Source organism: Hyperoodon ampullatus (assembly GCF_949752795.1).
Source record: "Hyperoodon ampullatus genome assembly, chromosome: 6".
Classification (NCBI taxonomy): domain Eukaryota; kingdom Metazoa; phylum Chordata; class Mammalia; order Artiodactyla; family Ziphiidae; genus Hyperoodon; species Hyperoodon ampullatus.
This window is the reverse complement of record NC_136919.1, coordinates 44,605,749-44,621,888: the sequence shown is the minus strand read 5'-3', so window position 1 is coordinate 44,621,888 and position 16,140 is coordinate 44,605,749. Positions and strand designations below refer to the sequence as shown.

The following is a 16,140-nucleotide window of genomic DNA, read 5'->3' as shown; positions in this document are numbered from 1 at the left end:
AAAATTCTCAAAGCAGCTTTAGACAGAGGCAGTCCACAAACACTATTCCTCTGTAGAAACATAAAACTTATTGCAACAAATGCCTGAGCCTGAGTAACCTTAAAGTACCCTCATTAAAAAACATTGCACAGGGGCTTCCCTGGTGGCGCAGTGGTTAAGAATCTGCCTGCCAATGCAGGGGACACATATTTGAGCCCTGGTCAGGGGGGACCCTACATGCCACGGACCAACAAAGCCTGTGTGCCACAACTACTCAGTCTGTGCTCTAGAGCCCGTGAGCCACAACTACTGAAGCCCACATGCCTAGAGCCCGTGCTCCGCAATAAGAGAAGCCACCGCAATGAGAATCCCGCGCACCGCAATGAAGAGTAGCCCCCGCTCACCACAACTAAAGAAAGGCCCGCACACGGCAACAAAGACCCAACGCAGCCAAAAATAAATTTTAAAAATATATATTAAAAAAAAAAAAAACACTGCATACATCTTACACGAAGATGTTGGGTATAAGATAAACTAGAGACATAAGCAACTATATGAGAAAAGGGCACCTTCTTATAAATATAAAACTGAACACTCAGTCAAAAATGTTATAGTGCATTATCAATAAAAATGTAATTTCTAGGAGTTTCTATGACCTAAATCTAACATCCACAAACTAAAATGTTTCACTTACACATGCTCGCATTCTTCCTTCTACTACAAAAAAATTAAGACTCAATTCACTGGCAAACAAAAGAGTACAGGAGGAAAGAAACCAATACAAGTAAAGTATATAAACTCTGAGCCAGGTACTTTTACATATTATCTCATGAAATCCTCCAAACAATCTAGTGAAGCAGATATTATATCACATGTTAAAAATGTGGCCTGTGAGGCTCAGAGGTGTAAAGCGCCTTGCCCAAAGTCAGATCTCTCAAATTCCAAGGTTCATGCTCTCTCCAAAATGCAGACCACATTTCAATACTAATAATGACAACACCCTTTACTCACTTCTCAAAATATTAATATATAAACACAAATAATCACAAATAGTGGAATGAGTTAGCTCTACACATGCCAATATGGAAAGACTGCAAAAATACAAATAAAAAGAGTAAGGTAAAAGTGTGGGTAATAATCCATCTGCTTAACAGGTATAAATAGAAAATTATATATGGGTAAATAGAGAAACACTTTTCCGGACAGAATCAGATAGATAGATACACACTTAGAGTAACTTTTTTTTTGAACGGGTCCCCTTATTTCATACTTTTCTACATCATTTGAACTTCCTAAAGTAACAGCATGAATAATGTATTTCATTTTCTTTGCAGTCTGTATTTTAAAAATGAATAAAGCCATATCCTTTATAAAAACTGGAGAGAGCTTTAAAGGCTATAAAAAATTTATCAAAAAACATTTTACTAGTCTAGAAATCTGTATAGAAGCTGCTTAATCAATAAGCCAAGCAGTCTGTGTTGTCATATCTACAGAACATCAAACTAACTCAGAATGGCATAAATTTACCTGGAACAAACCAGGGTTCAGATCTTCTTGTAATGAAAGTAGTTGCAAAATAGAGGTGCATATATATACATTTTATTTACGCCTATAATAAATGGAATTTGTTCGGTATGTTAACTCAGTAATATTTGCATCAAACAGATTTGGAGATCGCAACTTTAGTCTCTTAAAAAATTCCCAATCCTAATTTTAATGGGATTTTCTTTTTAAGCTGCTCAGATACAAAAACAACTAAAATAATGCCTTTAGACATTTGATTAAACTAAGAATAAACGTCACATTTTTCAAGTAAATCACATTGTTAAAATAGTCCCAACTAAGTACAAAATACTGCAAATAAATCTTTAAAACACTATTTGTTCATTCACTCAATAAATATTTGCATTACTCAATGTGTGCCAAGTGCAATACTAGGCAGGTACAATGGGATTAAGAGGTAAGCAAAACACCCCTACCTTTGTAAATTCTTACAGTATGGGGTGGGGAGGAAAAAGTCCATATAATCACAAAATGGTATCAAGAGTTTATAGTCATTGATCTAATTTAGATTGGTGAGTCCAATCAACTTTTAATGAACTGACATTTAAATAAACCCAAAGGCTGAAAAGCCAACCAGAGGAAAGTCAAGGCAGCTTGGAGCAGTGGTTAGGTGTGGGCTCCAAAGTTAGTCACTGGATTTCAATCTAGGCTCCACTATTTAACAGGCGTATAAATTTAATCACATTACTAATCTGAGTTTCGGTTTCTTCACTTTAAAAAAGAGGTAACAACAGTACTTTCATCATAAAGTTGTGAAACTTAAAAAAAATAACAATAATGCAGTATGCCTTGATAAGCCTGGAATAAGTAGTTATGTTACTGTCAGTAGCAGCACTGGCAAAAGCTCAAAAAGGGAAAGAGCTAGTGATAGTTGGAGGGAAAGACTTAAAAATGGCTGAAATGCAGTGAATAAAGGGAGAGAGGTAAGTAGGGAACGAAGCATGAAGATTTTATTAGCTACGCTATCTAATTCGGAAGTCTCTAACCAAATGTGGTTATTGAGCACTTGAAATGTGGCTAGTCCAAATTGAGATGTGCTGTGTGTATAAAATATACACCAGATCTTGAATACCTAGTATGAAAAAAAAGTAAAATATCTCAATTTTTAAAATATCAATTACATGTTGAAATGATACTTAAGATATACTAGGTTAAATAAAACATATTTAACATTACAATACCCAAATGATAGAAACCCAGTGACATTGACAGCTGAATGGATACACAAAGTGGGTATATACATACAATGGTATACACATACAATGGAGCATCATTCAACCTTAAAGAGGAACGATATTCTGTCACATGCTACAACATGGGTGAAAATTGAGGACACTACGCTAAGTGAAATAAGTCAGTCACAAAAGGACAAATACTATGATTGCACTCTTTTTTTTTTTTTTTTTTTTTTTTGCAGTATGCGGGCCTCTCACCGTCGTGGCCTCTCCCATTGCAGAGCACAGGCTCCGGACGTGCAGGCTAAGCGGCCATGGCTCACGGGCCCAGCCTCTCTGCGGCACGTGGGATCCTCCGGGACCGGGGCACGAACATGTGTCCCCTGCATCGGCAGGCGGACTCTCAACCACTGCGCCACCAGGGAAGCCCTATGATTGCACTCTTATGAGAAACCTATAGTAGTCAAATTCATAGAGACGAAAAGTAGAATGGTTGTTGCCAGAGGCTGGCAGGAGGAGATAATGGGGAACTATTGTTTAACAGGTACAGGGTTTCAGTTTTTCAAGATGAACAGAGTTCTGGAGATGGATGGTGGTGATGGTTGCACAAGAATATGAATGTATTTAATGTCACTGAACTGTACATTCAAAAATGGTTAAGATGGTAAATTTTATGTTCTAAATATTCTAATAAAAATTTAATTTTATTTTTGAAATGGCTGAGAAAACTTAAATTACATATGTAGCTTGCATTTTATCTCTATTGGTCACACTGTTAAACTTAAGTCATGGCAAAATTTTCCAATGGGAAGTGTTTTGAGGAAGTGTGACAAGATCGAGATCCAGTAAGTCCTAATGCCCTAAAGGCAGGGGTCAGCAAACTTTCTGTAAAGGGACAGACAGTAAATATTTTCAGCTCTGTGGGCCACATGATCTGTCCTGAAAGCACAGATAATAGAGACATGCATGGGCATGGTGGATTTGGCCCACTCTAGTTTGCTGACACCTGCCTTAAGACACCCACGGTAAGCAATGGCTCCTACCGGCTCAGACTGCTGAATTTTCAGGAATTGTGTAAGCCAGTTTAGTATCAGTAGCCTAAAATCTTCCATGGTGAGAGGTATTTACAAATGGAAATCAGCAAACACTACAGTAAATCAGTGCTGTTTTTTCCCAAAGAACTAGTTGATGAACATTTACCAGCACATCCTATTTTATGTAAAGAATTAACTTCTCTCCTATGCATTTAAAAGTATATTAGCTGGAAAAACTGACAGTCATTCAAATCCCTGCTGTGCTCTGTGGTTCAGATGAAGATCCTCAGTTAAGAAAGGCTATTCTAGAAGAATTGTTCCAGTAACCAGAAGCGAGAGTGAACACCCTGTGGCAGTCAAGAGTGATGAGCTAAGGGGAGAGCAGTTTAAAACGAAGCGGTGAGAGGAGGGCTAGAAACCAATGAGATTATGTACACACTCAGCCGTCCAAATCCACAAATGCAGAGGGCGACTGTGGAACTTGTGCATTTGTGGGTTTTGGTATCCACAGTGGGTCCTGGAACCAATCCCCGGCAGATAGCGAGGGACAACTGTACTTCACTCAGTAAAGACTGAACAACTGGTAGTAATTGTTAATTACACATTATCATGCATATGACAGATTCATTTGTAAACAAGTATTTACTGAACACATACTATGTGCTAAGCTCTGGTAACACAATATATTCATTTGTAAACAAATATTTACTGAACCCATACTATGTGCTAAGCTCTAGTAACACAATATATTCATTTGTAAACAAATATTTACTGAACCCGTACTATGTGTTAAGCTCTGGTAACACAATATATTCATTTGTAAACAAATATTTACTGAACCCATACTATGTGCTAAGCTCTGGTAACACAATAGTGAACAATCACAGGTCCTCTCTAGCAAAAAAATAAGCATTAATCAAATAATCACATAAATATAGACTTTAAACTGTAATAAATTATGACCAAAAACAGGGTGCTGTGAGAAAGTACAATGGGGAATCCCAACCAACTCTGGAAAATCAGGGATACTTCTTTGAGAAAGTGACCCTTGCACTGAGAATGGGCAAAGAGTGGGAGGCATTCCAGGTAGTAAGAACAAACTGCACAAAACTCCTGAGGCAGGAAAAAAAATGTGATTAACAGATCAAGGAACTAATAAGTCAATAAAGCAAGAGCCAAGGAGGAAAGATGGTGTCAGAATGGAGACACAGGATGGAATCTTATCACACAGGGCCTCATGGCCACATTATATAAGTCCAAGATCAATATGGAGCTGTCAGTTTTATGTAGAGAATAAAATGATCTCATTACTATTTTTTAGAGATTGCTCTAGGAATTAATGGGGGAGACTAACCAGTAGGCTACCATAGTCTCTAGGCAAGAAATAATAACTTACTGAAGTCAATCCTCAATCTTTTTTAATTAATTAATTTATGTATTTATTTTTGGCTGCTTTGGTCTTCACTGCTGCGCACGGGCTTTCTCTAGTTGCAGCGAGCAGGGGCTACTCTTCGTTGCGGTGCGCGGGCTTCTCATTGCGGTGGCTCCTCTTGTTGTGGAGCACAGCTCTACATGCAGGCTTCAGTAGTTGTGGCACATCGGTCTCAGCAGTTGTGGCTCACAGGCTCTAGAGCACAGGCTCAGTAGTTGTGGCACACGGGCTTAGTTGCTCCATGGCATGTAGGACCTTCCCAGACCAGGGCTCGAACCCACATCCCCTATATTGGCAGGTGGACTCCCAAAAACCGCTGCGCCATCAGGGAAGCCCAATCCTCAATCTTAAAAGTATCTATGTAATCTATTAAATACTCCATTGCAGCAATTTTTGGCCTCAGGACACAACTGTTACAAATTTGAAACCCCAGAGTTTTTGTTTATGTAGGTTATATCTATTGATATACTAGAAATTAAGACTGAGAAATCTTTGAAAAATTCATTCAAGATAAACTCATTACATTAAATACCTTTTTTATGAAAAATAACTATTTTCCTAGTTTGAAGAATAGCACTGTTTAAAATTTTTGCAAATCACTTTAGTCTCATAATAGAAGACAACTGGATTTTCACGTTTCACACCTAAAAGATTCTGAAAAAGTATGCTGCTTGTTTGTGAGAAAATTAGAGTGAAAAACACAAATAACCTCTCAGAACTATCATGAAACTAATTTTGATCTTATGATCCTCCTAGAAGGGCCCTGGGGACCCCCCAGACCATATTAAGAACTGCTGCTTGAGCAAGAGAAAGCCAAGCAATCACAGTAAGGTACTTGACAGCAATTAGGAAGACTACAATCAAAGACCAATAACAAGTGTTATACACAATGGAAAGTGATTGGAATCCTCATGCACTGCTGGTAGGAATAAAAATTGGTACAGCCACTTTGGAAAATAGTTTGGCAGTCCCTCAAAAAGGTAAACAGAGAGCTATCACATGACCCAGTAATTCAACTCACAGGCATACGCTCAAGAAATATGAAAACTTATGGCCACAAAAAACTTGTATAAGTATTCACGTAGGTGTTATTCATAATGGTCAAGAAGTAGAAACAACCCAAATGTCCCTCAACTAATGGAAAAATAAAATGTAACATATATATCCATACATGGGAATATTATTCAGCAATAAAAAGGAAGTACTGATACATGCTACAACATGGATAAATGTTGAAAACATTATGCAAAGAAATAAGCCACAAGTTTTCAAAATTTGGTGTGTATTTTACCCCTACAGCACATTTCAAATCAGTCTAGCCACATTTTAAGTGTTCAACAGTCAGATGTGGCTGGTGGCACCACTGTGGACAAGAGTGCTAGATCTACCCTATAAAGTATAATTTTAAATGATGTTTGTGATGATGACACTGACGCAATGCAATTTCCCTTAACAAGGAAAGGTTCACTTCTATTCAATACATAATATTTACCTTATGTCTAAGTATGTTAGTATTTTTCTAAAAGATTCAAGTGACAAATATATTTTCTAAAACTAGAATATACACCACCTGAATATTTCAGATGACTGCATTTCAAAATCTTACACTATAATCTAGAGAGCCACAAAATCCCAGAACAAGCTAGTTAGGAGCTAGTATACAGAACTGCCCTTCTATTCTCTGCACTAATTGTAACCACTCACACACAGAGAACATTCCTCTGGACTTCATCTTGTTTGTTGACACTTAGAAATCCTCAAACTGTTTCCCATAGAAAATAATGAATAATTAATAGAAAACATAATCTCATACACAGGGACTTTTTGCCATTACACATTTTTAAAAATCTACTTATATTATGAAAACCCTTATTAATGAAACCACCTTGGAACATACATAGTGAAGTTTATATTCTAACCACCTCTAGTCAGAAATTTAAACATTACTCAACTGATTCTGAGTACGTAATGAAAAATAAATTTCACTTTAATTTTTAAAAAGTATAAGCTTTATTATCAATCGAACAAGTTAAAAATGTTAAATACAAACTGTATTAAAGTATCTTGTTTCTGCCTGTTATATACAAACAGAAATTGAGGGAAAAATAAGAAAATTAATAACCACCTTACAACTTTTTTTTATACCTAAGAGATTTAATATAATTTCATCAATTATTAGAACATGCTCATATAAATACTATTTCAGCATAATGTACTGAGAATTTACATTATATAGAAACAGTGAAAGAAATTTTAAATTGCAGAAAATGGGGTTTGCCTGATAGAAAGCCTAAGCTTTCAATATTATCCTTTTGTAGCTCTTTTACTTACCTTCTTTACCTCTAAGATTAGATAAGAATTTTCTGGACCAAATACTTCCCAATTTTTTACTAAACATTTTTAGTGAAATCTCAATGTCATTAAGTTTATTTTAATGACAAATTTTAATCTGTAGCAAATAGTTTAAATCTGTGAAACCCTTAGAAAAAATTTTAAATTATAAAATGACTGATCTTTTTTTGTGCTTCAAGTAGAATTTTACAAACCATGTGAAAACTACTTTTCTTATTCTTGTACATTTTTCTGTATGTACTTCCCCTAACAGAGCCCATAGGTAGTTCAATTTGTCTTCTGGTTCTTGATGCAGTGTTGAGCTTCAATTTTTATCACGTTTTCTGCTTCAACAGAAAGTATTCGTCAAAACAAAAATTCAACTGCCATGAGAAAAAGTTGCTACAGAGAGACTTTAATTTTATCTATTAAAATTTTACTTTGGTTACAGAGGAGTAAAATGAAAACTTCCACAGAATTTGAAATTCTAGTTTCACCATCACAAAAAGTTAAAACATCCTCACAGATAAAAGCATAATAAACTGAACTAAATGAATTCTACTATTTACAAAATATTGACTTTATTTCTAATCTTTTACAGTAAAACGCTGAAAGCAGCCAGGATGGTGAAGACCTGAACCAGGAATCCTAGATAGAACTATGGGCTTCAAAAGTTAATATGGCTACACACCCACTAAAAAAAGACTGATACTATCAAATGTTAGTAGGAATGTGGAGCAACGGGAATTCCCATGCACTGTCAGTGTGACTGTAAAATGGTACAAGCACTTTTAAAAAACATAGTTCCTTATGAAACTAAACCTACAGCTACGCTATGACCCAGTCATTCCACTTCTAAGCACTTCTAACAGGCGAGATAAACGCATTTGTCCAACAATACAGATTTGTTTAAGAGTACTCATAGCAACTAACTGGAAAGAGCCCAGGTGACCCTCAACAGGAAAATGGATAGATTATGGTGGTATATTCATACAACGGAAGACAACACAGTAATGAAAAGGAAAGAACTACTGAGGATACAAGAGTCTTAAAAACACTAAGCTGAATGAAAAAGCCTTTCCCAAGAGTACATACTATATAATCCCACTTATGTGAAATTCTAGAATAAGCAAAACAAGTCCATGAAGGAAAAAAATCAAAACACTGGTTGATAGAGGGGAGTGACTGAACTGACTGGAAAAGGGCAAGAGGGAACTTTCTAGTTAATTACAAAGTTCTACAACTCCATTAGGCTTCGGATTAAACAGGTGTATGTATTTGTGTAAACTCATGGAATGGCAACCGTGCGCATTTCACTGCAAGTCAAACTTACGTAAATAAAATTTTAAGTTAAAAACTGAACTCAGGTTAATGATATGCACATTGCTTAAAGTGCTTTTTAAGGGTAACATGTACTAATACTTGCAACTTACTTTGAAATGCACCCAAAAAATTGACTGATAAATGATTAATTGTGCCATACAGCAAATAAAGCAAAACGCTAACTTAGGTGATGGACACATGGGTGTTCACTGCACGATTATTTCAATTCTCCTGTATGTCGCAAAATATTAAAATGTTAAGGAAAATTTTTATAGGAGAATTGAAAGACCAAAAGAAGTGATTCAATAGGTGGTCAAAGTTTCTCACTACACACCACCTTTCAGAATTACATAAAAAAATACCCCAATCATTTATTATTCCTAGGGAAATCTGTAGGTACATTTCAGGAATTTTTGCTTCTTCATAAACTGTTCACATTGCCTGAAATCAATTCAGTAATTAGGGCAATATCCTGGGACGTATATTCAATAACAAACTAAAACGATTTGTTAAATTCCTCAAGATTATTAACTACAAAATTTGTATTCCTGAACAGATTTTAAGCCGTAAATTATTTTTTATTTTTCTCCAGTAACTCCAATTTCGTTCTCTTTTATCCAATTGCAAGCGCTAGTATCTGAAGAACATTGCTATCCCTCTAAAATGAAACAAAATCCTCCCCAACGATTAGCAACTAAGGGATAACAAATATACTTTAAAAAGAAATCCAGCAAGTCGTCACTGAAAGTCATCCACCTTTCTCCTTAAGCCTTGTACTATTAAGATGCGGCTGAAAGCAATTTCTACATCATAGCTAATGTTTTCTTTAAAGACTGGAAGGTGGGAAAGATTTCAGCAGAACTAAATGTACACGTGATCCTCACCCCCCAAAATCCACCTTAACCCGCAGGCAGGTAAAACAATGATCACCCCCTCTTTTTTTTCCCTTCATGAGACAAAACCGCGGACTAGGCTAAGGCAAACCCTCGCCCAGCCTCCACCCCGCCTGGAGCCAGGCGGCGGGTCCCTTTCCTTTGTGAGGAGCCGGAGGGAGGCGGCTGGGGGCGGGGAGCTGGGGGAGGCGGCTGGGGGTCTGCGGACGCCCGAGCAGGAGGAAGGCGCTGAGGGAAGCGGCGTCGGCACCTCCCGCAAACAGGCCGCGAGGCCCCGCCACAAACCTCTGCGGTGTCCCCAGGTGCAAACCCACGAACCTGGGTGTGATCTAACTTGGGAGGAGGCCCGGGAGAAAAGCCGAGGGCACCTCCGGGGACGACCCCCTCCTCCCAGGCCCTTGCAAAATCTTCTCCCTCCGCGGGAGGAGGTCCTGCCGCCATCCCCACCCCGCCCCGAGCCTCGGGCGGCCCTCACCTGCTGGACGGAGCTATTCTCAGGCACTGCAAACTCCTCCTTCTCCTTCGGGGTCTTCACGGTGACTTTCATGATCTTGGGTTCCGCGGAGACAGCAGCGGCGGCGGGGGCGCCGGCACCTTCGGCAGTGGCGGCGCTGTCCTGGGAGCTCGGAGGGCCGCCGCTTTCACCATTCTCGGCCATGGCGGCGGCGGTGACTCAGGCGCGCAGGAGGGAGCGGGCGAGCGAGGGGGAGCCAGGGGACGCCAGAGCCGGCCAGCCCGAGCAGCGAAGAACGTGGGGCACGTCGCCTCAGTGACAGCGGGCGCAAGGCCGGCCTAGCGGGCGAGGGGCAGCGAAGCTTGGCGTGGGCTCCGGCGCAGGCCCGGGTCGGGCGCTCAGCAGCCGCCCTGTGCTCAGCAGCCGCCCTGTGCTCAGACGCCACTCGGTCGCCGCTTCCTCCTCCCCGCCCCTCCCCCCACGTCCCTCCGCCGGCGCTGCGCGGGGCACGCCGGGTAACGTGGCTGGCGACGTCGCCGAGTCATGCCTGGCTGCTGCCGCTTGGAGCTCTGGCCGCTTTTCTTTCCCTCTCCCGCTCCATTGCTCAAAGCGTAGGCGCGTTCAGAGAGAAGGACTGAAAACAAAGCGGGGCGGAAGAGGTCAGTTCATTCCTTTTTACCCCTTTACCAAAAAATGAATTTGCGGCTTCTGGGAGGCACCGTAAGGGCGCACGGGGATGACGTCACGGCTAGCGAAATTACTGGAAAGGGGGCTCGACCACTGGGCGCTGCGGTCGGAAATGCGCCTGCGCGCTGGCGGGCTAGGTAGTTTCTTCCACCCAGTCATCTCACACCCCACGGTTACGGTGCGCCCTCACTCCGCGCCTGTTCTGGCTTCGCATACCCCACTGGGAGGAGGGTCTGAAACAAATGCCCGCGAGGTTTTTTGTGGTTCATTTTTTTTCATGTGGTTCATTTTTAAATGTGCTTAAGTTTTGCATACTTGAAAAATTTTAAACGCTTGCTCTTACAGTCCGATGCGCCGGAGGTGAAAGGTTAATGGAGGAAAAAAAAATCCTCATCATAACGAAGGGAAAATGGTGTACGCGCCTGTAGCTACCCTGCGCAATTCCGCGGAGTCATTGCTCCACGACCAGAGCTTCCCACCCTCGGGTCAGCCCGGTTTGGTCAGGTGATCAGGCCACCTGTGTTGACAGTGGCCTCCGCTCCCGCGCTGACAGCCCTGCTAGCCCACCCCTGAATTCTCTGTGAATACGGTCCCCCAGGATGTTTGGGGCAGAAACAGTGTACCCAAGGAGTGCCCACCCAACTGGGACAGTTTAATGTAGCTGAGGTGTTCATTTTATATTCTATCAAATTAAGTTACTGCTCCATTTCAGACTTTAGGTGGCATTAAAGGTAGTTGTTCAAAAATTATTATCGATGTAGTATGGGTACAAATAAGAAACAGGAAGTTAATTTTCCCGTAGAGAATTATAAATTTTAAATGACCTCGTCATTTGCCTTTAAAGATGACTTGCAAGGAATGTACAGCACTGGACCTGAACTTTATTAACCAGTATTGCAAATGTAAACTCTTGACACCACACCGTGACCCAAATATGCAAAGATACACTGTGTATTTCTGTTCTTAAACCGTACAACTGTGTTCTGGCTATAAATACTCTTGCATGAAGACCACTTTTTAGCAGAGCCATTTTGGAATCTGGGTCTAAGAGAAGTTCTTAAAGTATAAATTGCAATATAGACATCATTTCAGATCAGCTATGTTTCTGGCAGCATTGTTCAATAACATGAACAAATTACACAAGGCTTTCTGCTAAAGGATGACTATTTGCTTATGTTTACATGTGAGATAATCATTACTTCTCAAGGTAGAAAGTTCCACCACTGGAAAACCATTTATATCTAACCCTACGCTTATGAAATTGCTCTATAATTATCTGTGTCTACATTAATTTCTACAAAATTCTGATGTCTATGCACAATTTATGAAGTAATATAATTTATCTATAAGAATATACAGTATAGTAATTCATTATGGCCCTTTTTAGAAACCATCCTACCTTTTAAGAAACTGTTGGACGTGTGGGTCTAGATCAGGGATCAGCAAACTTTCAGAGAGGACTAGATAGTAGATATGTTGGGCTTTGTGGGCCATACATTTCCTATCTCAAATACTCAGCTCTGTCCTTGGAGCACAAAGCAACCATAGACAATACATACATGACTAAGCCTAGCCGTGTCCAAGTAAAACTACTTACAAAAACAGGCATAGGATCTAATTTGGCCCGCAAGGTCTAGTTTTCTATTTGAATTTCTTTTGAATGATTTTTGTTTATTAAATAAACAAAAAAACATTACAAGAGCATATTTCATTCATTCTATAAACATTAATTGAGCACGTTAATGTCCAAATACTGTGTTGAGGATACAGAGACAAATAAGATTCAGTCTCCGCCCTCAAATACCTTGGTGGGGGGTAGAAGAATGGAGGGAGGTGGAGATAAGCAGTGCCGTGGTGATATATGTTTAATAACCAACTCTCCAGAAAACAAGCTTTGCTTTTTTAGCATTTCCCAATCTCCTTGATGTAAATACTTGCAAAATGGCCAATCTCAAGCTACCAACTTGTGGTCCTTGCTCACAAAATTCCTGAAATTTATCATTCAGTTTTCACAAGCCAATATGAGCCAGATCTAACTGGATAGGTCCCTTTTTATAAGTCTCAATATTCAAAATTCAAGTATATTAATGAGATTATTATTCACATGGCAGAAGAATTCTTCCTTGACAAAATGAGTCAATCGATTCAGTCAATCAACAAGAATTTATTGAGCAAACTTTAATCCTGTGTCCAGGATTAAACTTACATAATAACACAAGGTGGTACATATGTTATGTCAAATAAGTGGTGTAAATAACACGCCTTCATCATGTTACTCCCCTACTTGAGATCCATCGTAAACTCCCATTGTCTCAAAACTGAAGCCCAAGCTTCTTAACTAGATGCAAGGCCTTCTACAACTAACTCCTGGTCTTTCGAGCTTCACTCCCATTACTTTATAGATACAATCTGCTGCAGTCAAACATATTTACTCTCATCTCTAGAAGCACATGTACACTGTAGTTTTCTCACCTATGCTCATTCCTTCAAGTCACTACACCCCCCGAGTTTGTGCCCATTATTGCTGCTTTCTCTCTTAGAAAACACCCAAGCAGAATAATTTTTTCCTCTGACCATCATAATTATTTGTACACTTCACCTGACAATTCATCACTTGTAACATACCTTCTGTTATCTAAAACTATTTCTCCTGCTACCAGTCTAGTTCACACCCTCATTAATTCTGGCCTAGATTGCAACAGTAACCTACAGATTCCTTTGCCTCAGTCTAAAGTTACCATCCTCAAAACTATTTTCTATTGGTGCCATATGTTATCCTTCCAGAACTAAGCTTCCATTATGACACCCAGAAAATTGTCATTAACTCTCACCAAACTTTCAGAATAATATCTAAACTTGTGGCATGGCATCCAGGGCCCTCTGTGACCAAAAAACCTTGCTCCTCATTCATATCTTACCCTCAACCAAGTGAGTCCACTAAGCATTCCAAGCTTGCCTCATGCTTTCCTGCCTGTAGGTTTCAACACAACATTTTCACTGCAAGTAGAAATTCTTCCCTCTCATTTTGACTTGTTTTACCCATCCTTCAAGACTTACCTGAAATGTGATGTTCCCTAACAATTTTTCCCTGATTACATTTTTTGATCAGACATATTCTCTAAATATATTCCCATATGACTTTATTACCTTTCTGCTGTCACTTATCACATTCCGCCTTGTGTTACACTTAATTATGTGCATATTTCTTTTATTAGACAAGGTCCTTGAATACAGGGATCAAGTCTTAATCATCATTAGTACCACACAATGCCTAAGCTAATTTCTTGGCATGAGAGCATTTACTGCTAACATGAATTGTCGAACTGTCATTTTTACCACTAGAGAAGAAATTCATTTAGATCAGTAAATCATATTTTATACTCCTTTGTCTCCCCCAAGGTTTATAGTGCAGTGATAGATAGGTAGATGATAGATAGATAATACATACCATATATAACCTGAGCCTTATTTGCTTTGCAGTAGTTTCAGAGGAAGGAAACATTATTCACTGCCTGCTTGGTGCCAGGGAAGGAGAGAGAGTCAGAGAAGGATTTTAAAGGAAATGATTCGAGCCAGACCTTGAGGAATGGATATGATTTGGTTAAGTGTGTTGAAAGGGGCAACTTCATGAGAAAGATGCAGTGGTGAGAAATAGAAACTCTGCTAGGACACTGATCTTAAACTGTGGTCCACAGCCTAGGAACAGTCCACAAATATCTCTAGGGCTACTTCCAAATCAAAGGGAACAGGGTAAAATGTTCGGTAAGTTTCTGAGCCTTAGGACTGTGGAAGAGGTGATGAGGATGGTTGTTTATTAATTTGTCAACTAAAACTTTAGGCCACTGGGTAGAATGTACAAATACATCTACAGCCACCACAAGCTTTGAATACAAGCTGCTAAGTAGGATCTCACAACTGTGCCAGCCACTGTATAACATACAGAAGCAACGAGGGGGCCAGCAGAGGCACAAGGGAAGAGAAACCTCTCTGAAGAACACACCTGTGGTTCTTATTTTGCTCCAGTCTCACCATTTCTTTTTTTTTTTTAATTAATTTATTTATTTTGGCTGTGCTGGGTCTTAGTTGTAGCACACGGAATCTTTATTGCAGCATGCGGATCTCTTTTTTTTTTTAGTTGTGGCATGCAGGCTCATAGTTGCGGCATGCGGGCTTCTTAGTTGTGGCATGCGGACTCTTAGTTGCAGCATGAGGACTCTTAGTTGCGACATACAGGATCTAGTTCCCTGACCAGGGATCAAACCTCTGCCCCCTGCATTGGGAGCATGGAGTCTTACCCACTGGACCACCAGGGAAGTCCCTCACCATTTCTATCTATCTATCTATCTATATATCTGTCTATCTATTTATGGCTGTGTTGGGTCTTCGTTGCTGTGCGAGGGCTTTCTCTAGTTGCGGCGAGCGGGGGCCGCTCTTCATTGCGGTGCACGGACCTCTCACTATCGCAGCCTCTCTTGTTGCGGAGTACAGGTTCCAGCCGTGCAGGCTCAGTAGTTGTGGCTCACGGGCCCAGTCGCTCCGTGGCATGTGGGATCTTCCCAGACCAGGGCTCGAACCCATGTCCCCTGCATTGGCAGGCAGATTCTCAACCACTGCACCACCAGGGAAGCCCCCTCACCATTTCTTTTTAATTTTTATTTTGAAATAATTATAAACTGAGACGGAAGTAGCAAAAATAGTACTACAAAGAGTCCTTGTACCCTTCACCCAGCTTCCCCCAATGGTGACATCTTAAATTTTTGCTGCATAATATCAAACTAGGAAATTGATATGTTAACTGGACTACAGACCATATTCAGTTTTCACCATATTTTTAAATCTTCATTGATTTGTGCATGTGTGTATGTGGTTCTATGCAATTTTATCCTATGTATAGATGCATGTAACCATAACTAGGTGCCAGGATACAGCACTATTCCATCACCAGTCTCACTGTTTTTTATCGTTCCTACACAGCAGGGTTTCTCAACCTTGACACTACTGACATTTGAGACCAGATCATTCTTTGTTTGCGGGGGGTGGGGTGTGGTCTTGTGCATTGTAAGATGTTTAGCAGCATCCCTGACCTTTACTCAGTAGATGCCAGTAGTACTACCACCCCACCACTATTTTGACAATCAAAACTGTTTCTAGACATTGCCAAATGTCCCTTGGGCACCAAGCTGTACAGAGAGCTGGTGGGATCATCCCTACTATCTACATTTTTCCTATTCCTCTGTCACAAAGTAGAATAGCAAATGTTATCAAATAT

General features: G+C 40.0%; 1 protein-coding gene across 2 annotated transcripts in view; it reads right to left on the bottom strand.

The window, feature by feature from the left end:
* Positions 1-10,388, bottom strand: part of UBQLN1 (ubiquilin 1) — a gene marked incomplete at its 5' end in the record, with an annotated part of 42,096 nt that extends 31,708 nt beyond the window's left edge. For both annotated transcript variants that reach the window (XM_079707034.1, XM_079707035.1), the window contains one exon: positions 10,206-10,388. In XM_079707034.1, coding sequence (XP_079563160.1) covers positions 10,206-10,388 — 183 coding nt within the window. The remainder of the gene's footprint in view (positions 1-10,205) is intronic.
* Between the last annotated feature and the right edge of the window lie 5,752 nt (positions 10,389-16,140).